Raw genomic sequence first — 26,340 nt, 5'->3', positions numbered from 1 at the left:
TTTCCAGAATTGAGGTAGTTAAATGATTATACACTGAGTAGGAAGTAGAATAGTTTTGATCACTGTGACTTTAAATGTAATACTCTCTATCTTGTTCATTCGGATATCTGCCAAATTGAAAATTCAAAAATTGTTAGGAGATGAAAATAATAGTCGCTATGGTTAATTTTATAGATCAACAATTTACCGTCACAATGATTAAATAACACTTCAAAACCCATAAAATGATTTACTTTGGCATCAACTTTAATTTTCAACAAGTTTTAATGTCTTACAGATGCTTATGAAGTTCTGAAATTAGAGCCGAAATATCGTAATTTTACGAATTTCTCGTAGTAGTAGGCAGGTTTGCTATGGGATGTACCAGCAGGACAGAGTTGATGGTGATGGTGACACCCAATGGAAGAAGATTCAACATTGTTGGGCTGTCCAGTTGACATGTGGATTAGAATAGTGTCACAAACGTCTGTCGATATCTGCTTTTATTTCTACTGATCGCGGACTGTTGACGTCATTGATAGTTTGGCTTTGTGGTGTGAAACTCGCTTTTGTATCAGAAGGCCATGGGTTCGAGTCCTGCTTTAAGCGACGAATAGTTGAGTCCGTTGAAAAGGGTCTTCACTCACATTATTTCACCGTAACCAGGTGTAAAATGAGTATCTGGCCATTGACAGCGTTGTCTCTGTCGGGAAGAAAAAATTGTAATTATCCCTTAACAGATGACATGTCTCGTCCTACATGTTAAGTGTTGCTGTTGCTAGTGACCCCGTGTAATGCGCGTTGAGCACGTTTAGTGGATATTACTCTATGTAAATGCTCAGGATTTTTTCGATTTATTTTTTGTTTTGCTTTCTTATACTCTGCACTCTTGCTGTCTTTGTTTTCCTTCCTCACTTCATTTGTTGTTATGTGAACATCATTGTTGGCTATCGAGTTGACTTATGAATAAGGATAGAATAATGAACAATTGGTAGCCTACATAATCTTGCATTTTAGACATCGTGTTTTTAAACCCATTTAATTTGCCTCTTCAGAGAGAATTGAATTGAGATTGTATATTTAAAAGATTATCAGGTTGTAGTTTCCATGGGAGTTATAACAGACTCTCTCTCTCTCTCTCTCTCTCTCTCTCTCTCTCTCTCCCTCTCTCACTCTCTCTCTCTCTCTCACACACACACACACACACACTCTCTCTCTTTCTTTCTCTTTCCCTTGTTTCTATCTCGTTTGTCTCTCACTCTTTCTCTCTATCTCTCAGTTACAGACACACTTGCGATCTTCAGTTCATATAAACACAAGAATAAACTAAACCAATCATGGTTTTACGCACACACAATTTCGGATTAAGAGAGAAAAAATTGCAATTAAATTTTATAGATCATTAAAAACAACTCTCCCGACTTATTCCACCTTAGTTGATTTTATATCAAGTTTATACTTCTCTGTGTGTCCCCATAAAATCCCGACCACTTTGGTGCCTCTTTAGTTGACTCACATAAGAAGTTGACGACTCACTACCACCACCACCAGCACCACCACCGTCACTCTCTTCGTCTCTTACAACTTTAAGATTCGACGCCACTGACGTAGAGCGAGCCAAAACAACATTTTTATTATTGAAGACTACTCCACTACGAGACATCATTGCCGACAGAGGTTTTATTCGGCTATCCGCGGACTTTCTAGCTGCTCTGGGACTTCTCAGTATGGGTAATGGGGTTAGATTTGAACCTCTTCTGCTGCCGAATAAGCCCATCGGCGAAGAGAATCTTCCAGATTGCGTCGCCTTTTCTGGTCCATACATGTTGTAGAGACTTGGTAGAAAGTTGACGTTGGTTGTACCGGTCACCGGTTTATCTGATTGCAAAATACGTTTACGCTCCTCACGCTTTTTTCTGGAGAGAATCTCAAGTCGTCTGTCCTCTAGTCTTTCTTCTCTGATGCGACTCCTCACCGTGTTCGCTAATTCCCTGAATAGGAAACAAGTTGTTAAAGGTCACCAGTATGCAATTTTACTTTAGGTCAAATTGATTTACTGAAACACCTACAACAGTTGAGATGCTTTTATCGTTTTTATGAAAAGAATATAATCCTATTTTTGCCATGACAAAAGTAAATTCAAGCACGAACAAGCAATCAACGTAATAGGTTCCAATTTTTATCCAATCTAGGTGTGAAACGCCACGTTCCACTTTCTAACAACTACAATGCATTAAACGGGTTCATATATTACACCCTTTCCATTTATAATTATTTTTTTTTTATCACTACTGGATAATCTGGCGGGGAAAAATGGATCCATTTGCAAGAAATTGCGTCATACAAAACCTACCATATCTCATCTCTCTTTTATCCCTCTCCCTCCTCCCTCCTCCTCCTCCTCCTCCTCCTCCTCCTCCTCCTCCTTCTTCTTCCTCTTCTTCTTCTTCTTCTTCTTCTTCTTCTTCTTCTTCTTCTTCTTCTTCTTCTTCTTCTTCTTCTTCTTCTTCTTCTTCTTCTTCTCTTTATTCTCCTGCTCCCCACCACCACCACCACCACCACCATCATCATAATCATCATCATCATCATCATCGCTATTGGTAACATCAACATCATGGTCAGCATGGGAATCGCCGTCGTCATCATCAATAACAAAAGAACCCCCCCCCCCCCCCCCCCCCCAAAAAAAAAAAAAAAAAAAAAAAAAATAAAAATAAAATAAAATAAAATAAATAAACAACAAATAAATAACAAAAAAAAAAAAAAAAAAAACAAACAAAAAAAAAAAAAAAACAAACAAAAAAGATTTTAAAACCCGGGAAAAAAAGCATGTAACCAATCACCATTAGTGTTTATACGGCTACCGTGATATCCAGATTTTTTTTCTCTTCATGGCAGAAAAAAAAATTAAAAAAACATGCCTCGTTACCCCTGACTCATAGAGCAAAGTGGAACCAAACTCTAAAGCACTTACTGATAGCTGATGCATCCACGCTTGTTTGACTGCAGGCGTTTGGCCACTCTCAGAATGTCGTCGTCGTCCAGAGGGACGCGGACCCGCTGTAGACGGAGAAGAAGAGGAAAGGAGCAATAAAATCTGCATTGGGAATTATATGGCGGTATTTCTACAAGAAATATGCAAATGTATGATCATGCTCAGCGGTACGGTCTATGCTTCGTACCCACAAGGTACAGAGTTCGACTACCCGCCTTGTTGTTTGACCTTGAGCAAGTCACCTCATCCGAGTCACTTTGCGGCGCTGCACTGCGGTTGACGCCTGGGTTATTTCAGTCTTCCCTTTGAATAGACCCTAAAGTCAAATTTCCCCTATGGGACGAATAAAGGGAATTTTATTATTATTTATTTATTATTTAAAAGAAAACAAAAAAAAAAAAAAACAAAAAAACAACAGGGTTGGGAGTCAAAATTGTTGCGTACAGCTCTTATCAATTTTTTGTCAACGAGCATATAATTACTGGCAAATCTATATCTATATTATACAATTATTTTTTACTGCTCAATATTTGAGAAACTTGCAGACCTCTGAGTAATTATAAAACCGGTTGACTCAAATGAGATTTTATAAAACCTCATGGGATATAATGGTCAGTCCTTTGATGTTGAAAATCGCCGTCCTCTAAGCTTTGTGAGAAGTTGCCAGGCTTTGATACCAGTAAGAGGAGACACTGGGTGGCTGCGAATCGGCTTCGGTCGAGGAGCTGCCTAACAGCAAGTGCGCTTCATTAGTGGGGACTTTCCACCTGTCCAACATGTACCGGATGTGGGCAAGAACCCGAAACGGTAGAGCATCTAGTTGAACAGTGTGTTGTGACGATGCTATCGGGCGGGTTCGCGACGGTGCACGCGTGCGGACCGGACTTTGCTGATTGGGTCGATCTTCATAACATAGTAGTGTGAGAACCATAAGAGGCTGTTGCCGTCTGGTCGTCCTGTTGCCAGACTCATTTCAGCTACAAACTTTATTACTGGTTTGATATTGATAGTTGATGGCTCAAAAGATCCATCTCTGTTAATTTCGACAATACTAATACTTAAAATTTATAAGTGCCTTTTCGTAATAGCCTTTATTTCTCCGCAAACATTGCGGGTCTCCACTAGTAGTTAAAAAGATAATAGAGAACAATAGATTGGACACGTGTAGGACCTACATAGCTTCAAGTTTTTATTTCATGTTCCCAATCTGGCCACCTCTGGCACACGGACAACATAAAGCCGATAAGACAATTCTTCCTAAACACAGGTCAATGGGTTCCGTCTATTGCAACCGTTTTTCTATTTTGCATACTTTTAATATTTGCTGCAATTGGTGAAATAAAATGTCTTTAATATACTCCATGAGAAAAAAGACACAGAGAGATCTAGTAGACCACACGTTGAGGGCGGGGTCTTTGACACTTTTCCAAACCCTCTATTTCTCATTTGTGTTGATACAAGTGCCCCCCCCCCCCCTGAATTAACATCTCTTGCACAAAGCCACTGCTGGGGCAGAATTTCATTTGAGATATGCTGGAATCCCGAGATACCAATGAGATAAGGCTCCATCTTGGTGTGAAAAAAAACCCCTAGCGGTTAAATAGACGACACATCAAACTTGGATATTATGTCTTCTATCATCTTTATATTGATCCAGTCCCTTACCATGGTTTATAAATGTTAAAAAGCGTATAACTCTGTTACATTCTTTGTATACATAAAGGTTGACGAAGTTTCAGGAAACGACAGTTGAATTTAATTAAATACTAGGCTTTTATTTTAATGCAGAGTTTATCATCATCATCATCATCATCATCATCATCATCATCATCATCATTGAAAAATTATTTAGCATCTTATTACACTGCTTTAAGCAAACGTCTCCAGTCTTTTTCCTTATTCTAAACTACGACCATCCATAAAATGCTATTAAAAAATATTTGAAAATATTAGATAGATTGACGGAAGATATTCAGTCTGATATGTCCATTCAAGAATGATAAATGAGCAATAACAAATATGATTAAATTTATATTCGTAGGCTGGTCTATTTTTTTCTTTTGAATCCAGAAACAAGTATGAATCATTTACAGCATTTTTATTTTGATTGCGTAAATGAAGTTAAAAAAATACTACATTGATACATATAGATACATATATTCCTGTGATAATATAGACATCTAGGAGCAGTGCTTGTGAGTGTGATCTTAAACACAACAATCGCTTGCTAGTAAGAACATTTAAATTTATTGTACGAGAGAGACGTTTGTATACATTAAATAATTTTAAAGTCGGTATCCCTCAGACGAGCCTCTTGATGGCAGCGGAGTTATTTTTAAAATTATTGGGGGGGGGGGGGTAGCTTTGTATCTGCTAGACATTATAAGACAAGACAAATAAGCGCCTTCGGACTTGTAGGTCTCTCATTCGAGCCCCACTATGGGCGACGCAAAGGTGAATCTTTGCCCCCCCCCCCCCCCCCAAAAAAAAAAAAAAAAAAAAAACAAAAAAAAAATCCCAAAAAAACCCCCCAAAAAACAAAAAAAAAAAATCCCAAAAAAACCCCCCAAAAAACAAAAAAAAAACAAAAAAACAAAAACAAAACTGAAGTGTTGTGATGGCCAGTGAGCTTGTCAAGGCCATTCATCATTATTACGTGGCACTTTTTCAGCGTAATCCTTTTACTGTTATGACAGAAAGGAAGTTTCTTAGACACCAGTGGACACAGGCAAGAGAAAATTCACACTTAAAATTTGAAAGTCTGAATACCAATATAAACAAAGTATAGTTCTCTTTTATTCACACATGAGTCAAGCGTAGTAATGTGCCAGGAGATTTGCCCAAGGATATAATGTCGTAGCTCGTGTGACTTCTGTGGTGTAATGGTTATGCTTTGAGTTCAAATTCTTATCTAATAATATCAATCAAACTGATAAGAAAAACCAAGAAAGTCATAATTAACTTGATATGATAAGTGAATGATACTTTACGGCAATATTCATGTGACCACATCTATAAGATGTAATGAAAATAAAATGTAAGTGATGGGCTAAGACAACAATCTTGAATTGCAGCAAAAGCATGCGCTAGAGCTGCCTTCCAAATTAAAAGCGATTAACAAAAATGAATATAATACTTCAAAATATCAATTACCAAACACAGAATGTTTCGGGCTCGAAACCCTTCTACAACCACAACAAAAACATTAAAAAAACATAAATATAGAACTTTAAAAACCAGATAGATGCAGATAAATATTGAGCACATCTAAGACTGGAATAATTCCAAGATCTAAATACTTACCGAAAAGACGTGCTAGATATTCCTCTGTCGTCTATCTCGTTTTTAAAGTAAAGAATATAACATGTCTTTATTGCTTTTGTTGTTGGCTGAAGAAGGGGTTTGAGCCCGAAACGTTCCGTGTTTGGTATTTTGTTCCGTTTTGAAATTATTATATTCATTTTTGTTTACTACTTTTTACAGTCCACAGCTTTTAGCAGCTAAGTATTATGCCTACTTTGACTACAGTTAAAAGTGAGAACTTTTCTTATGACCACAAAACATATCAATTTCTTCCTGGGCAATCTGCATTTCACGTTATAATAATAAAAAAATACAAGTGTGATATTTTTAATAGGTGTACTATATGTATGTATATTTAGACAGAAAGCTTATTTATACACGGAGGTGGGAGTGGGTTATATTTATCTAATTTTAATAAGATCTCCGATTGGACGAGAATATGGGTGCATATCCAAGACATGCCATCTAGGGTTTTAGACAGGGATTAGAACTCAAATCGTTACCATTAGGCCACAAAAAGCATGGCGTTGTATTCTTGAATTAGTTATGAAAATACGAGAACTAGACAAATTGTCCCTACTTGATTCAGGAACCTCATGTAAGAGCAAATCTAAGAAGCCATTACACATTTCAAATATCATTATATTCAGTCTTAGGTACTACCTTGAGTCCCTGGATAAACTTGGCTCTTGTGACGAGAAGCTTGTTGTCCTTGTCAAACATACGAAACAGATCCATTACCCGGATTCCCATCATACTCAAGTATCGAATCAGCAACGTGAACGGATCTTCCCGGGTCGCTGCAAGAAGACAGCGAATTATCACTAATAAAGTGAACAAAGATTTTTAATCGGAAGGTCAAATAGACATGAGACTAATTCTGGATGGTAATCTCGTTTTAACTCTCTCCTCACCGGACATCTTCAGAATGTTCTCCAAAACGTCACAACTAACCAACACGGAATCAGATTATTCTTCACTCACACATCACATGTTAAGTTCTTGCTCTAGTAAAACGAGCTCTAAAACACAATGTTCAGTTTTTATAACTACAAAGAACAATTTTTTAATTGAAATTGTTTGATTTACAAAAGAAATCAGAATGAGAAAAATGTTGGCTGTATCGTAACAAATGAGATGCTTTTCCTATGGCTGGTAAGGAGAGGGTTAAAATCGCAATTTTTACACATAGGTATTCAATGTATCTAGTCCAAATTCAACTTGAGCTTGAGCTTTTATATAGCGCAATATCCACTAAACGTGCTTAAAGCGCTTTACAAGAGGTCCCTGGCCAACAGCAACACATAACATGTAGGACGAGACATGACGCCTGTCAGGCGATATTACAAATGTTTGGGACAGAGACAACGCTGTTAACGGTCAGGTACTCATTTTACACCTGAGTACGGTGAGAGAATGTGATTAAAGAGCCTTCTCCATGGACTCAACTACGCGCCGCGCGAGGCTCGAACCCAGGATCTTCCGATCCGAAAGCGAGTGTCATACCACTAGACCACATAGCCGCAAATTCACAATAGAAATTATTTTTAAAATCTTCATGTTATGAATCATTTCCTAAAACCTCACTTGAAAAATCAAATATGTCGCCCATCATCTCAAAGCGGTATATGTCGGTAAAATTCAGCTCCTGGATATTGATTTACAGCCTCGAGGGTAAAATCTGAGGTTATTATTTTCTATTTGTAATGGTGGAGAACGAATTAAATATCTTCCATTTAAAAAATACAAAGTTCATATTTCTAATTTGTTTAGATTCTAAATTCACCTTTTTATGGTTCTTATCATCCCGACTTAATACTCTTTTGAGACAGTGGGACACATATCAAGTCTTCATAACTAAATCCATAATTTTAGTTACTGGGATTGTGATTCCGTGTTTGAAAAGTTGAAAATAGTGCTTGTAATTTTATGAAGCGTTGAGCAGGTAAGGCAATTATGGGATTGTTTTGACATTATTGTAATGAAGAATGATTTTGCGAAAGTTCGAGAGTTTTTCCCTTACAACGATTTGGGTTGTCAGTTTATAAATGAGCACACTTCGGTTTAGACATTACATGTTGGTGAATATTATACAACTACTAAATTTACAAATTTATGTAATTTTCTTTTTAAAAAAATAATAAGATCAACTTGTAAACTTTCCAAAATAAGTCTCACGTTTTTTAGACCACTGGCTGATACTATGAAAAGATGAAAATGAGACCTTTTGAATAAAAATCATTTATCTTTTTTCAATAGTAGGACATTGAAGTTTATGTTAATGATGAAAGGACACTTGCAGAAGTATTCTTCTAATTTATGGAAATATAACATGGTTATACACGAAGAAAAGATTCGATCAACAAGGAAAGTTTCAATAAAATCAATGATGAGAGTTAAGGATATATCGCTTTTCGTTTGAAATTGAAGTTTCATAGAAAAATATCCAGTTTAATAATAACATTGTCTGTCGATAGGCTTTGAGGGGTAGTTTTCCGTGTGACAGGAAAGTAGGAAACAGGAATGTGTTTGATTATATTTGGGGATAGATGCATTATGATTACCCAATACAAGGCTATCTTAATGTTTCTGGCAAACACAGTTATAGATAGTGTGCGCCTGGCTAAGAATATTACCATCCGGAAGTATAACGAACCAACACACAAAACTATGTGTAACCATTAACTTTCATAGTCTGATTAATACAGTTCAGTGAGAATTACTCATAAACATGAATGGCAAGAAAGAAAGAAAAAAAAAAAAAAAACAATAACAAAGACCTGAGTGACGTCATCTTCGTTCTATCTATATAACAGGGCATTTCTTAATCATAATTGCATCATCAAATCGTGTTAATAAAACCGTTTGTTTTGCGTTTTCACGAGGGAAAAATTATGTTGGCCTTTTAAGATCTAAAGCCGAATGCACAATCTCAAACATTTGCCGAATTTTTGTTCACAATTAAGAATCAGCATAACTTTACAAATGAACGTTAATGACCGTTAAATAACGATTTGATGATATAGATGATGAAAGAAATAAACGAATGAAAATAAACCAGAAAGCATCCATGTATTGTTGACCACCCACTAGACAACTAAGACAACATCCTATCATTATTTAGTGATTTTTATAAAGAAATTTGACAAGACAACAATCACATGCAGACTACATCTTTACTACAAGTGATACGTGTTCACATGTCCACAACAGATGTTTTTCGAGGACTAAAATGCTATCTTGATTAAGAGATAAGTATACTACGAATAATTCTGCCAAGCTATAGAGTAAATAGATGAACGATCTTTAGATTTTAGCCAGCAATCCTGGTTAATGTTTTTTTTAACATCTTGTATTTTTATGTTACAAAATGAGATCAGATGGTCATAGTGGCATCGGTAGGTCAGTGGTAACGTATGCCATCCCGTAACAACAGGCAAGCAATGTTGAGGTCGGTTTATGATCAGATGGATGAGAATGATCGCAAATTTCTGATCCGACCTTGTGTTTTGGGTAAAGCATCTTGCACACCAACTCACTTGACTTAGGTATATTATATAAATACTTGCTATGGACAGTGATGGATATTGTGAGATTGTTGGTACAAAAAAAAAGAGGACGACCTAACGAAATAGAACGTTTGTTCCATCTAGCCATCTGGGGGAATCGATGAAGTATTATGAAACAAATTAAGCACGGAAAGTCCACGGAATGCGATATAAACATATTCATTATTTATTCAACAGCTCTTTATTGGAGAGGGCCGACGTTTAAAATGACCAGATAAAATGTTAGAGATTAGGATTAAAATAAATTTTGTCTCTTTGTTTACAGACCAATTTTTAACCAATGATGGTTTCCAACAAAAAAGTTAAAAAATATATAAATTTGATACAAATCTCACGCATTGTTCTTAATCGAATTGTTTTGGGTAGCTGGAAGGATCATGTAACTCTATTGGTGAAAATACACAAATGCAAATTGATATTTACTTCTCAGTATAAATTTCTCCAAACTACTAACCTCGCCCACTTAACAACATTTTGGTCACGTTGACAATATTATCTCTAGTGCCCCTAACATTCAAAGCGAATATTATTTATGGCATAACATCAATCTACCTCGATGGTTTCCTATGACGTCATTAGTTGTAAGAACTCCTCCATGGTCCATTGAAAACTCCCTAGTTTTGGCAATGTCTGTTGCCATTAGAGCAATTCTTGTGTTGATAGGAATACCCTGACAGGTGGGAAAACGAGAGAGTCAGTTGATGATATAAGATTATGCATGGTGTCGTCTTGGTTATCAAAATACATCAACTTATCGAATATTGAAATTATTTATTCATTTTTCAGGCAAAAGGGGAAAAAATCACCAAAATGATCAGCTGTATCTGTGAAATCAAGTTTCATATGATACAATTTTTCCTAACGATTAAAAGACCGAGGATGCAATGGGAAATGACAAAATATATCTTAAGATTTAACATGCGTTCTATTCAAAACAGATCAAAACAGAATTTCGACTATTTTTAAAAGTGTCTGTATCTAATTATTTTACCTTTTATTACTTATATATCTGCTTTTTGAAATAATCATACTTACAAACTCTGACAATGTTTAAGCAATATGTGGCATCTATAGTAATATGATTGCCCTGCCCCCTACCCAGATAGAATAACCTTATGACAGCCATCAACATCACTATATCAATCTGATAATTGTTTGTAACCCAAATAGTTGGGCGATCTGTCTCAATTGAATATGTTTATAAAACAAATTAGAATTATTTGATAATTGTAAAATATAATTGGAATTTAAGTAAGGTTAAAATGGATACTCACCGCAAAACTCAGTGTTCTGACGTTACTCGAAGTTCTTTTCAAGGCCTGGATGATGTCCTCACAGCCTTCCATTGATATTGGATTTTGACCAATCTGTCAATAAACAGATATCGTTAAAACAACTATTATCAATAACCACTTGTAAAATCACCACACAACCACACCACCATCCACATCAAATACCATGCGTTTGAAAACCAAGGGATGTCACATTTTGACCCCTTGAAATTAAATAATACTCGTATGACAAACCAGTTGAATCAAACTGATGAGTCAAATACCGGATCTTTTCCATCAATCACTATCTCAAAAGCTACATTTGGAAAGATCAATTTCAACTCTCTGAAAACTAGCAATGACGACATACCAATAAAACTTCCAGCGTCTTGTTCCCCATCAAAGCCTTTGTAAGATATGGAGCACAATCCCAATTTATTCTGTTATTCTCTAGATTCAGATACTTAAGTTTTCTGTTGATTCGGATGGCTTCTCCTAAAGCCAGGCTGCCCTCAAAGCCAATTCCATTCCACGACAGGTTTAGCCACTCTATACTGTTGTTTTTCTGTAGGGATAAATGAAAGCAACATGTTATGAATGTGGAAGACCGACCTGTTTACATTAATCAGTAGGAGTTGTAGGAAGCAATGACAGTGAAAATAGAGAAAGATACGATTGTAACATAATTTAACTTCATGGAACACGATAACGGCAGTGAGTTAATCTTATCTCCAACGCCAAGTAGGGCTATTTTGGCACGATTTGAACCAATAACAACCAAACATCTTTTAATTTCGTTTTACTCGGAATGTCCCATAAACTCTACTTAATGCCTGTAGTCTCAGTACCTGCTCCTCCTTCATATCATTTTGAGGATCAGTATTTAATTTTAAATTTGATACATCTAAGCAAATGCTTGTCTATGATTTCAATTCATTGCAACCTTGGGATCAGAGAAAAAAAACAACATGGGGAAAATTAATAAAACAAAAACATACCAATACAAAAAAAGAGCTAAAAAAATAATACAAAAACAAAACAAATAAAAAAACAAACAAGAAAGAAACAACTAAAAACTAGGCAAAACAAATAAACAACTAAACATGACAACAGCAATAACACTAATTTAAAAACAAGAAGAAATAACCATCATCTCCCAAGAAAAGAAAGAAAAAACATAAAAAACACAAAACTTCCTATTAACATCGCCTTAAAAATTACCTTCAGACAGTTACAGATGGCCACAGCACCTGCACCCCTTATTTGGTTCCAGCTAAGATCCAATTTCTTTATTGCATCGTTTATACCTGAAATAAGAAAGAAAGAAGTGAAAGTAAACATGAAGAAATAATATAGTTTTTGGTCGCTTGTAACTTTTTTTTTTATAAAGCAGAGATAAATAAAAATCTGTTTTATATACACTTACGATACGATACTAGTTAACATCATGATGATGTTAATTATGACAACGACGACAATGCTACTATTAGAACAACAACAATAACAACAACAACAACAACAATAACAACAACAACCACAACAACAACAACAACAACAACAACAACTACTACTACTACTACTACTACTACTAACTACTACTACTACTACTATTATTATTACTACTACTACTACTACTACTCTACTATCTACTACTACTACTACTACTACTACTACTACTACTACTACTACTACTACTACTACTACTACTACTACTAACTTACTACTACTACTACTACTACTATACTACTACTACTACTACTACTACTACTACTACTACTACTACTACTACTACTACTACTACTTCTACTACTACTACTACTACTACTACTACTACTACTACTACTACTACTACTTCTACTACTACTACTACTACTACTTCTACTACTACTACTTATGTCACTATTCTTATCATCTTTATCATTATTACAGGCATGACTATGATGATGATGATGATGATGATGATGATGCTGATAATGATGATGATGGTGATGATTATGATGACTATGATGATAATGTTATAAACCATCATCATCAATATCATTATTATTATAAAATCATCACCACTATAATCTTGTACGGTTTTGTGGTGCGGATTATATCAACCATTATAAAAGTTGACCTACCAAGACCACGCCCTAGTATAAGAGCTCCTGTTAAACCGATCTTATTCTTGGACAGTTTGAGAGTGTGTATATACCGGTTATCCTAAGGAAAAAGAAACGAACGGTAAATAAGACAATACTATTCAGCACATTCAATGTCATAAAAAGAGAGTTGACAAGAAGTAGGTTAGCACTGCTATATCTACTCTGATAGAAAAATAAACAAAAAAAAATAATTAAAAATATATTTTTAAAAATAACAATAAATTCAAATAAATTTTATTATTGTGGCTATAGTCCTTCAAGTATCACTGAGTTAAAGTCTTGGCAAAAACTCTCAAACATCAATATTCATTAAAAGTCCCAGTTTTGAGAGGTTTTGACAAGATAATGGTAATTTGAATCGGCCGATATTTGAAATGTGTTTTTTTAAATAGGAACACAGAGCAGGTCCACCATCAGAAAACCTTAATGGTTTTGATGTAACATTGTTGTGATCCTTAAGAACTATTTGGTCATGGAGCAGAAGTTTATTATATAGCATGAAACGGACAATAGCAATTGCTTGCTACTCTTTGGACAGGATGCTAGTCTACCGCAAAGTACTTCCAACCAGATCCAAGAAGACCTAGCTACCTAATCACTACTGGGTGGACAGGGAGGTCAGAAAAAATATAGATTTCACCAAGATTCGATTTTGGTTCATTTGAGTGTGAAGCCAGTATCTACCAACTGATCTATAGGGACTCTCTAACCCTCTAATGTAATGGAAAATACTTTGCTTTGGTTTGAGAGTATCATGCAACTATGAGCTCAAAACAATTTGGATTATCACACCTGCAAATAAATGCACGCCGTAAAATCGGATAAAACATGAATAATAATAACAAAAAAAAAAAAAAAAATTGAAAACAAAAAAATGAAAGCAGACAGTATGAAGTCATCTGACTACCTTTGCATGGTCACTGAGGAACCTATGTCATCATGATATGATTCATATTTATTATTTCTCTGTTGGATGAAATATAGTTATTATCACATCAAGCGAGAATCGCATTCCATTGATTGATGTGAAGAAATTTCAATTGAATTTATTACAACAGTTTTAATATTCGGCTTATTTCTTACTTGTATTCCTTGAGCTAAAATTGCAATTTCGTTGTCACCGATCATGCAGTCTGAAATAAATAAATTGAAAGGAAAAATATTTTTAAAAATGTGAACATGGATAAGTTTACAATGGAGAAGACGTAACTGACATAGATATGATCCTTTACAATGGGAGAGAAAAGTCGTGACGTCACACCTCCTACTCTTTTGTTGAAAGTGTATATGTAGCCAGTCTTTCGGAAGATTAATAATGAATATGTTATGCATTGAATGAAAAGGTGACATAACTATATTATTAGTAGCGGGATGTATAGAAAGTTACTTAGGATTACGAGAAGTAAAAGAACGAGGATGGTTGTTTTTTGTTGACGACTAGCTTTTTTTAGATTAGAAATTAAGATTCTATAACTCTGAAAACAGAAGATCAATTACACAAGGTATATATCCACTCCTCCGGAAGGGTAATTTTACACATCCAATGATATTGGAACCAGTTTTTTGAAATCACACTTTTGTTCCCTATTATCACTCATTATGCGTTTTCGTAGATAGACCTTACTGATTCGAATGTGTCAATCACAAAAAAAAAAGTTTACGACTATCTTCTCGTCATTTGATTTGCTATTTTAAATTTGTCATGTAAGCCCGATCGGATAATGAGGAAAATGATCTATTTTATAATTTTATACTTCCTGCCATAACTCACCGGAAATGTCTATATTTTTTGTGTGTTATCCAATCATTGATATTTATACTGGTTGTCATAACTCACCTGAAATGTTTAGATATGTAATCAAAACATTGTTACTTATACTGATTGTCATAACTCATTTGAAATGTCTAGATATGTAACCCAATCATCGATAGTTATACTGATTATCATCATTCACCGGAAATGTCTAGATATGTAACCCAATCATCGATAGTTATACTGATTATCATCATTCACCGGAAATGTCTAGATATGTAATCCAATCATCGATAGTTATACTGATTATCATCATTCACCGGAAATGTCTAGATATGTAATCCAATCATCGATAGTTATACTGATTCTCATAATTCACCGGAAATGTCTAGATATGTAACCCAATCATCGATAGTTATACTGATTATCATCATTCACCGGAAATGTCTAGATATGTAATCCAATCATTGTTCTTTATATTGATTGTCAAAACTCACTGGAAATGTCTAGATGTGTAATCCAATCGTTGTTATTGAGCAGTTCATTCCCCATTCTAGCACAGTCTTCACCATCCAACCTGTTACCACGAAGAACCTGAGTAAGCAATAGGAGAAGATAAAAGTAGTAGTGGGGGGTTGGTGACACATTTGATTTATAAATCCATTTTGAAAGATAAACTTATAGCATTCCTACATCATGCAATCGATAGAAAAGTAAAGAATACGTTCATGTAAAATTGTAGAATATTGTTTTGAATATTCTTTTGAATGTGATAATAATATTAGTCAATGAGATGAGCTTTTTTTAATGTACCAGTTTTGTGACAGTCATCTTGGAGGCCATGACTTCTAAAAAGCCATACATAGCATCGGCTGGCAATGAATTATGAGATATGTCAACCTCCTCAACCCTTGAGTTTATCTGAAATAGAACGCAAGTGAGAGAAAAAAAAGACAATAATATTAATTTTGACTAAATTAATAGAAAATTGGTTTGAAGAGTGTCAAAGAAAAAAATTGGAAGGTGAATTATGATATTCACAATTAATGCATCGTGGGAAATTTTTAATTATTTTGAAAAAAAAATAATCTTTATCTCAACATAAGCTGAAAGTCAAATTGTGACCAATCATCTGATTGTGATATTATGTCGGGATGAGCTGGTGCAGAAAATTGAATTTATACACACTTAAATGAAACTTTCTGTTCGTTTTGGCGGCGAATGAATAGTATGTCTTGCATTGTACAAACCACAAAAGGTCTTATTTCCTATAATTTTAGTTCAAGGTTTGTATATAGGCATAGTTTTATCCAGACATAATAGCGTTTTGACACGGTGGGTCACAATTAATTTTCCGAATTATTTGGCTTAAGTACCTAGGCCAAATTCTGGAGATTCTTCTGGCCGTGAAAAAAATGCATTGTGTAAAGTAATGAACCGGCCACACGGGACTCTAAACATCCAATTTAATTTGGGGGTAATCAAGAAATTTATGATGTATACGAAGTCATTTATTAAGACAAATTGTTTTGACTGAATTTCTGCTTCTAGCAATCACAGCAGGTCATAGGGTCAAACTATTTCATCAAATGTTTAATGTAATATAAACGAATGGTATTTTTTTAAAACCCCGAGCATTTATTAAGCGCAATATCCAATAAACGTGTTGAACGCGCTTTACGATTAGTCCCTTTCCGAAAACAACACTAAAACGTACGATGAGACACACGAAATTATAATTGTTTCGAAGAGACAACGATGATAACGACCAGGTACTCATTTTACAATGGGAATGTGAGCCTTTTCCAAGGTCTCAAGTATGCGCCGCTCAGGGCGGGACTCTAACTCTGGACCTTCTTGATCGGAGGCGAGTATCATACCACAAGACCACATAGCCACAAAGAATAAAATTGATATTGTGATTATAGTTCACAGCAGTTTTAAGCCCCCGCCACGTGTCCCTTATATCCCCAGAAGAAAAGCATTTTTCAATTTTATTTTTGTACTTATCTCTACAACTAGATATTACCCTCTTTATCTCTTTTTGTTTTGTTTTCAGATCTTTTTTGTTTCCACTAGTATAGAGAGTTTTCTTTTGGTTCAATAAAACACAATATGTTCAATTAGGGCAAAACAAATCTTCCTGTATAACTACAAATACTGGTGCTCCTCAAGGTTGTGTATTGTCCCCTGTATTATTCACAATATACACGAATGACTGTAGTGCCCTAACCAACAAAAGGACAGTATCTGGGCTGACCCAGATCCAGCCAGTTTTGCCGCAATCGACACATTTAGTTTTTTCATTCATAACTCTTTAATTCTATTACATAGTGGAAGTCTTCTAACATTAAATAATAGCTGATGATAAATTGCGTTTTTCTGTTAGTCGGCGATTTCATTGACGTAATATGTTGCGTAATATTTTGAGATACTGTTCTTTCTTGGTTAAAGCCAAGCAAATAACTCTACCTGTAACCAACAAAAGGACAGTATCTTATACGACCGTCTCACATACTGTTCACCCTGGTTAACCGCAACGCAAAATGCCTCGTCCGTATTCACCAAAAGAACAGTATCTCGGTTAAGAATATAGCAAAATACGAATAACTCGATCGACAAACGTTTCACGTCAGCGCTGCCCTAACCAACAAAAGGACAGTATCTCTCAAAAAATCATAAAATCACTTTTTTTACTAAATCGAATCTCTGGGACATAGGGAAGATTACAAAGTTGTCAGAATGATCATAACTCAAATATTTTTGAAATTAGAGGCAATTAAAAATTTGCTTGAAACAGTATCCTATTTCAACCCCATCGTTAACCAACAAAAGGACAGTATCTCCGACGGCCGTATTCCGCCCCGTAACTATTGACGGTGTCCGTGAGCATGAGATGGCGTCAACGAGTGGCGTGACGAAGATGCCGCCGTATGGCGAGCAATACCATGCGAAACTGTTGGTGACGATTTGATTGGTTGACGCATAAGTCGCCAACGCCAATGACGTCATCCGTAACATGACATAATAGAGGAGCACTGTAACTTTCTATCGCGTTGTTGTTTACATGAGAGAGAAAGAGAGAGAGAGAGAGAGAGAGAGAGAGAGAGAGAGAGAGAGAGAGAGAAACAGACTGGCATACAGAGAGAGAAACAGAGAGAGAGAGAGAGAGAAACACACACACACACACACACACACACACACACACACAGAGAGAGAGAGAGAGAGAGTCAGTAACAAACAGAGAGCGAGAGAGATGGATGCAGAGAGATATATTTTTAAAAATAAATAAATAAATAAGAGAGAGAGAGAGAGGGAGAGAGAGAGAGGGAGAGAGAGAGAGGGAGAGAGAGAGAGAGAGAGAGAGAGAGAGAGAGCGTTTTAACGTGTATTCATTGGGAATGGGAGGGAGGGTGGGGTCTTTTGAGACAATAGACAATGTGAGTGAACCATTGTCTAATATATAAGAAGTCACTGGAGTGAACCCAAAGAAAAAGGGGAGGAGAGTTTAACAGCTGACAATTGACCACAAGGGGTTATGATAACGAGTAGCAGGTCCTAAATAACTCGACGTTGCAGCTCAAACAAGAAGATTCAATTATATGATTTCATGTAAGTCATACAAATTAAGCCCAACCCGCTCCTCTTCAAGCTGTCATCTGACTCAAAATGGAAACAATGTAACACATGATTTGACCAGTCCCATTTTTTAAATTGCAATCTCATTGGTCAATATGTTTCCCATCATTGATTGACTTTGACTTCTTTTGAAACGAAGGGCTTTCTAATACTATCCTTACCTGTTCTTTGCTCCACCCCCTCCCTCCTTTTCCCCGTTTGTTTATCTACCTGTCTCGCTCGCTCTCTTTGTCTCCCTCATGTTTCTTTCACACATACAACCACACACATAAACACACACACACCGACACACGCGCACACATATTTATATCTTTATTCTATTTAGCTCCCGCCCTATACAATGCACAAGCTCTCTCTCTCTCTCTCTCTCTCTCTCTCTCTCTCTCTCTCTCTCTCTCTCTCTCTCTCTTTGTTTCTTCCCCCTCCCCACCCCCGTTCTGCCCTAACCAACAAAAGGACAGTATCTCTCAAAAAAACATAAAATCACTTTTTTTACTAAATCGAATCTCTGGGACATAGGAAAGCTTACAAAGTTGTCAGAATGATCATAACTCAAATATTTTTTAAATTAGAGGCAATTAAAAATTTGCTTGAAACAGTATCCTATTTCAACCCCATCGTTAACCAACAAAAGGACAGTATCTCCGACGGCCGTAGTACGCCCCGTAAATATTGACGGTGTCCGTGAGCATGCGGTGGCGTCAACGAGTGGCGTGACGAAGATGCCGCCGTATGGCGAGCAATACCATGCGAAACTGTTGGTGACGATTTGATTGGTTGACGCATAAGTCGCCAACGCCAATGACGTCATCCGTAACATGACATCATAGAGGAACACTGTAACTTTCTATCGCGTTGTTGTTTACATGAGAGAGAGAGAGAAGAGAGAGAGAGAGAGAGAGAGAGAGAGAGAGAGAGAGAGAGACTGGCATACAGAGAGAGAAACACACAGAGAGAGAGAAACACAGAGAGAGAGAGAGATAGAGAGAGAGAGAGAGAGAGAGAGAGAGAGAGAGAGAGAGAGAGAGAGAGAGAGAGAGAGAGAGAGAGAGAGAGAAAGTCAGTAACAAACAGAGAGCGAGAGAAATGGATGCAGAGAGATATATTTTTAAAAATAAATAAATAAATAAGAGAGAGAGAGAGAGAGAGAGAGGGAGAGAGAGAGAGAGAGAGAGAGAGAGAGAGAGAGAGCGTTTTAACGTGTATTCATTGGGAATGGGAGGGAGTGTGGGGTCTTTTGAGACAATAAACAATGTGAGTGAACCATTGTCTACTATATAAGAAGTCACTGGAGTGAACCCAAAGAAAAAGGGGAGGAGAGTTTAATAGCTGACAATTGACCACAAGGGGTTGTGATAACGAGTGGCAGGTCCGAAATAACTCGACGTTGCAACTCAAACAAGAAGATTCAATTATATGATTTCTTGTAAGTCATTACAAATTAAGCCCAACTCCTCTTCAAGCTGTCATCTGACTCAAAATGGAAACAATGCAACAAATGATTTGACCAGTCCCATTTTTTAAATTGCAATCTCATTGGTCAATATGTTTCAGATTGATTGACTTTGACTTCTTTTGAAACGAAGGGCTTTCTTATACTATCCCTACCTATTCTTTGCTCCACCCCCTCTCTTCTTTTCCCCGTTTGTTTATCTACCAATCTCGCTCGCTCTCTTTGTCTCCCTCGTGTTTCTTTCACACATACAAACACACACATAAACACACACACACACACACACACACACACATATATATATATATTTTATATCTTTATTCTATTAAGCTCCCGCCCTCTACAATGCACAAGCACTCACTCTCTCTCTCTCTCTCTCTCTCTCTCTCTCTCTCTCTCTCTCTCTCTCTCTTTCTTTCTTTCTTCTCCCCTCCCCACCCCCCGTTCGGGGCGGAGGGTCGTATAATAATAATAATAATAATAATAATAATAATAATAATAATAATAATAATAATAATAATAATAATAATAATAATAATAATAATAATAATAATAATAATGATAATAATTAATAAATAAATTACCGTGTAAAATGTCAAAAATTAACTCCCTTAGTCTAACCGCATACTCTATATAGAATCGAACTAATGACCTTCACATCCGACAGCAGTAGTGACATACCACAACGCGTGTGTTTGACCCAGCGACATCTAAGTTTGACCTCGTCCGTTGGATGTTAAAAGTGGAAATACCTGCTTTTAACAACTGTTTGGATTGCAGTTCTTATATCTTTGACAAAATTATGCGCCCGTGATTTGCAGACACTGAGTTCAAAATCCATCTAATCTATGACATAAGTTGAAATATTCACGTATTACTTTCCACCAGATCAACATATCAAGCTAGCTATTTAGTGGCTGATTGGTGGGCAGAGGGGCGTTATAAACAAGTAATAAAAATGAAAAAAATAAATAAATAAAGCAAAACCTTTACAAAACTTTATACAGCTGGCAATAAAAAACTGATCCCCTTACTTGTTGGTCGGATGCTCAACCAAACATTTAACTTAAGTATACTTATTTTTCATTCATTTCAACTAATTAGTGTGTGTGTGTGTGTGTGCGTTTGTGTGTGTGTGCGTTTGTGTGTGTATGGGTGTCGGTGTGACTGTCTGTCCAGGCGTTTTTTGTTTAGTTGTTTTTTTTTTTGTGTTTTTTTTTTGTGTGTTTTTCTTTTAATCGTCTTCATATCTCTCACTTTCCACACATCCTTCTATTTTTTGTCCAAACTTTTGGAGAAGGTAGTACTGACACAATTATTATCTCATCTTAAGAACAACAGTTCAGTCAGCCTACAAACAGCAACACAGAACTGAAACGGCGCTTCTTAAAATCTTTTGTTATATAATGCGGACGCTAACAATATCAATTTATTATGCCTTTAAGATCTTTCAGCTGCCTTTGACACCATTGACCATTACATTTTGTTAAGAAGACTAGAAAATACGTAGGCGTAAAAGGAATTGCCCTTAAAACGGTTTACATCATACAAAAATGTATTTAACAGGATCGATGGCAGACTGTCGTGGTGAATGGTATTCAGTCAGAACAAGTTTTACTAAACTTTGGAGTGCGGTCTTGGCCCTCTCCTTTTTTCTGTATATAAGCACCCCCTTTCTAGTGTGATATCCAGATTAAATCTGAGTTATCATTTTAATGCTGGTGATACGCAAATTTATGATTCAGTACTCCTAAGTAATTTACAATTCTTAATACAACGAATTTCGAGCTGTTTTAATGAGATTAAATCTTGAATGTACCATAACAAGTTAAAATTAAATTATAGTAAATGATAGTAAAACTGAGATTTTAAAGTGTGGAAGGCAAATAATTCACCTATTTCTCTCGGAAATAGCACAAAAGAATTTTCAAATAAAGCAAAAAACCTTAGCGTCATCATTGATAAACATCTTTCCATAACAAGCTGCTACGTGAATAACACCATAAATCTATGTACATAGAAATGAATAAAATAAGCAAAATTCGTAATTTTATATAGCAGAACTTTTAATTAATTCCCTTGTTTTATCTAAATTGTACTATTGTAACTCCCTGTGGGCGAAATTAGCTAAAGACAAAATAATTTTTCTGTTCATCTTATTAGCTCATAATTTCGGCACCTTTTAAATTTAGTAAGAATGGTGTCGCCTATTTCATTCAGTATAAATGTACCAACATATTTCGTTCCATTTCATGCTTTTCGTTTCCTATGACAATGAAGATATTGATTTTAAAACAAAAAGGGATTTGTGTGTGGGGGAACATACCCTATTTTCCAGCTATTCTTAGGTTTAATTCACTATCACTCACTCACCCCATATCGTTGTACAATGACAAAACCCTGATACACAATTAAAGTCTAATTTGCAAGATAGCCAAAATCATCAATACGCGTAAATTAAAGCTATGATGCTTAATAAAAATAGACATCTTGAAAAAGGAGTCAGGGTCTAAAAGATTGAGGAATAGTCTAATGTAGTAATATTATATCAGAGTCACGCCTACAAACTTGACTTGTTTGATCTCGGCAAGCGAGCGCCACAGCCGATAGATCCCCTCACGCCAGGTCAAACACACTTAGCCTTGCCTCTCACTTGTCCGTGATGGCGAGTGCTCGCCCTCGCTGACGTGAAACGTTTGTCGATCGAGTTATTCGTATTTTGCTATATTCTTAACCGAGATACTGTTCTTTTGGTGAATACGGACGAGGCATTTTGCGTTGCGGTTAACCAGGGTGAACAGTATGTGAGACGGTCGTATAAGATACTGTCCTTTTGTTGGTTACAGGTAGAGTTATTTGCTTGGCTTTAACCAAGAAAGAACAGTATCTCAAAATATTACGCAACATATTACGTCAATGAAATCGCCGACTAACAGAAAAACGCAATTTATCATCAGCTATTATTTAATGTTAGAAGACTTCCACTATGTAATAGAATTAAAGAGTTATGAATGAAAAAACTAAATGTGTCGATTGCGGCAAAACTGGCTGGATCTGGGTCAGCCCAGATACTGTCCTTTTGTTGGTTAGGGCAGAGCGAGGGCGAGCACTCGCCATCACGGACAAGTGAGAGGCAAGGCTAAGTGTGTTTGACCTGGCGTGAGGGGATCTATCGGCTGTGGCGCTCGCTTGCCGAGATCAAACAAGTCAAGTTTGTAGGCGTGACTCTGATATAATATTACTACATTAGACTATTCCTCAATCTTTTAGACCCTGACTCCTTTTTCAAGATGTCTATTTTTATTAAGCATCATAACTTTAATTTACGCGTATTGATGATTTTGGCTATCTTGCAAATTAGACTTTAATTGTGTATCAGGGTTTTGTCATTGTACAACGATATGGGGTGAGTGAGTGATAGTGAATTAAACCTAAGAATAGCTGGAAAATAGGGTATGTTCCCCCACACACAAATCCCTTTTTGTTTTAAAATCAATATCTTCATTGTCATAGGAAACGAAAAGCATGAAATGGAACGAAATATGTTGGTACATTTATACTGAATGAAATAGGCGACACCATTCTTACTAAATTTAAAAGGTGCCGAAATTATGAGCTAATAAGATGAACAGAAAAATTATTTTGTCTTTAGCTAATTTCGCCCACAGGGAGTTACAATAGTACAATTTAGATAAAACAAGGGAATTAATTAAAAGTTCTGCTATATAAAATTACGAATTTTGCTTATTTTATTCATTTCTATGTACATAGATTTATGGTGTTATTCACGTAGCAGCTTGTTATGGAAAGATGTTTATCAATGATGACGCTAAGGTTTTTTGCTTTATTTGAAAATTCTTTTGTGCTATTTCCGAGAGAAATAGGTGAATTATTTGCCTTCCACACTTTAAAATCTCAGTTTTACTATCATTTACTATAATTTAATTTTAACTTGTTATGGTACATTCAAGATTTAATCTCATTAAAACAGCTCGAAATTCGTTGTATTAAGAATTGTAAATTACTTAGGAGTACTGAATCATAAATTTGCGTATCACCAGCATTAAAATGATAACTCAGATTTAATCTGGATATCACACTAGAAAGGGGGTGCTTATATACAGAAAAAAGGAGAGGGCCAAGACCGCACTCCAAAGTTTAGTAAAACTTGTTCTGACTGAATACCATTCACCACGACAGTCTGCCATCGATCCTGTTAAATACATTTTTGTATGATGTAAACCGTTTTAAGGGCAATTCCTTTTACGCCTACGTATTTTCTAGTCTTCTTAACAAAATGTAATGGTCAATGGTGTCAAAGGCAGCTGAAAGATCTTAAAGGCATAATAAATTGATATTGTTAGCGTCCGCATTATATAACAAAAGATTTTAAGAAGCGCCGTTTCAGTTCTGTGTTGCTGTTTGTAGGCTGACTGAACTGTTGTTCTTAAGATGAGATAATAATTGTGTCAGTACTACCTTCTCCAAAAGTTTGGACAAAAAATAGAAGGATGTGTGGAAAGTGAGAGATATGAAGACGATTAAAAGAAAAACACACAAAAAAAAAAAACACAAAAAAAAAACAACTAAACAAAAAACGCCTGGACAGACAGTCACACCGACACCCATACACACACAAACGCACACACACACACAAACGCGCACACACACACACACTAATTAGTTGAAATGAATGAAAAATAAGTATACTTAAGTTAAATGTTTGGTTGAGCATCCGACCAACAAGTAAGGGGATCAGTTTTTTATTGCCAGCTGTATAAAGTTTTGTAAAGGTTTTGCTTTATTTATTTATTTTTTTCATTTTTATTACTTGTTTATAACGCCCCTCTGCCCACCAATCAGCCACTAAATAGCTAGCTTGATATGTTGATCTGGTGGAAAGTAATACGTGAATATTTCAACTTATGTCATAGATTAGATGGATTTTGAACTCAGTGTCTGCAAATCACGGGCGCATAATTTTGTCAAAGATATAAGAACTGCAATCCAAACAGTTGTTAAAAGCAGGTATTTCCACTTTTAACATCCAACGGACGAGGTCAAACTTAGATGTCGCTGGGTCAAACACACGCGTTGTGGTATGTCACTACTGCTGTCGGATGTGAAGGTCATTAGTTCGATTCTATATAGAGTATGCGGTTAGACTAAGGGAGTTAATTTTTGACATTTTACACGGTAATTTATTTATTAATTATTATCATTATTATTATTATTATTATTATTATTATTATTATTATTATTATTATTATTTATTATTATTATTATTATTATTATTATTATTATTATTATTATTATTATTATTATTATTATTATTATTATTATTATACGACCCTCCGCCCCGAACGGGGGGTGGGGAGGGGAGAAGAAAGAAAGAAAGAGAGAGGAGAGAGAGAGAGAGAGAGAGAGAGAGAGAGAGAGAGAGAGAGAGAGTGCTTGTGCATTGTAGAGGGCGGGAGCTTAATAGAATAAAGATATAAATATATATATATATGTGTGTGTGTGTGTGTGTGTGTTTATGTGTGTGTTTGTATGTGTGAAAGAAACACGAGGGAGACAAAGAGAGCGAGCGAGATTGGTAGATAAACAAACGGGGAAAAGAAGAGAGGGGGTGGAGCAAAGAATAGGTAGGGATAGTATAAGAAAGCCCTTCGTTTCAAAAGAAGTCAAAGTCAATCAATCTGAAACATATTGACCAATGAGATTGCAATTTAAAAATGGGACTGGTCAAATCATTTGTTGCATTGTTTCCATTTTGAGTCAGATGACAGCTTGAAGAGGAGTTGGGCTTAATTTGTAATGACTTACAAGAAATCATATAATTGAATCTTCTTGTTTGAGTTGCAACGTCGAGTTATTTCGGACCTGCCACTCGTTATCACAACCCCTTGTGGTCAATTGTCAGCTATTAAACTCTCCTCCCCTTTTTCTTTGGGTTCACTCCAGTGACTTCTTTATAGTAGACAATGGTTCACTCACATTGTTTATTGTCTCAAAAGACCCCACCCTCCCTCCCATTCCCAATGAATACACGTTAAAACGCTCTCTCTCTCTCTCTCTCTCTCTCTCTCTCTCTCTCTCTCTCCCTCTCTCTCTTCTCTCTCTCTTATTTATTTATTTATTTTTAAAAATATATCTCTCTGCATCCATTTCTCTCGCTCTCTGTTTGTTACTGACTTTCTCTCTCTCTCTCTCTCTCTCTCTCTCTCTCTC

General features: G+C 35.9%; 1 protein-coding gene across 2 annotated transcripts in view; it reads right to left on the bottom strand.

Annotated features, from left to right (window-relative positions):
• Nucleotides 1–823: 823 nt before the first annotated feature.
• Nucleotides 824–26,340, bottom strand: part of LOC144977584 (uncharacterized) — a 43,104-nt gene continuing 17,587 nt past the window's right edge. For both annotated transcript variants that reach the window (XM_078922968.1, XM_078922961.1), the window contains 11 exons: nucleotides 15,831–15,938; nucleotides 15,515–15,611; nucleotides 14,348–14,397; nucleotides 13,241–13,322; nucleotides 12,339–12,424; nucleotides 11,488–11,682; nucleotides 11,121–11,213; nucleotides 10,399–10,516; nucleotides 6,941–7,077; nucleotides 2,954–3,039; nucleotides 824–1,970 (listed from right to left, as the gene is read on the bottom strand). In XM_078922968.1, the coding sequence (XP_078779094.1) occupies nucleotides 1,433–1,970; nucleotides 2,954–3,039; nucleotides 6,941–7,077; nucleotides 10,399–10,516; nucleotides 11,121–11,213; nucleotides 11,488–11,682; nucleotides 12,339–12,424; nucleotides 13,241–13,322; nucleotides 14,348–14,397; nucleotides 15,515–15,611; nucleotides 15,831–15,938 (1,590 nt within the window). In that variant the 3' untranslated portion in view covers nucleotides 824–1,432. The remainder of the gene's footprint in view (nucleotides 1,971–2,953; nucleotides 3,040–6,940; nucleotides 7,078–10,398; nucleotides 10,517–11,120; nucleotides 11,214–11,487; nucleotides 11,683–12,338; nucleotides 12,425–13,240; nucleotides 13,323–14,347; nucleotides 14,398–15,514; nucleotides 15,612–15,830; nucleotides 15,939–26,340) is intronic.

This window comes from Berghia stephanieae, chromosome 1 (genome assembly GCF_034508935.2).
Source record: "Berghia stephanieae isolate SIO BIC M18660-M18661 chromosome 1, UCSD_Bste_1.3, whole genome shotgun sequence".
Lineage (NCBI taxonomy): Eukaryota > Metazoa > Mollusca > Gastropoda > Nudibranchia > Aeolidiidae > Berghia > Berghia stephanieae.
The sequence above is the reverse complement of the archived record's forward strand: the minus strand, read 5'-3'. Positions and strand labels throughout refer to the sequence as shown.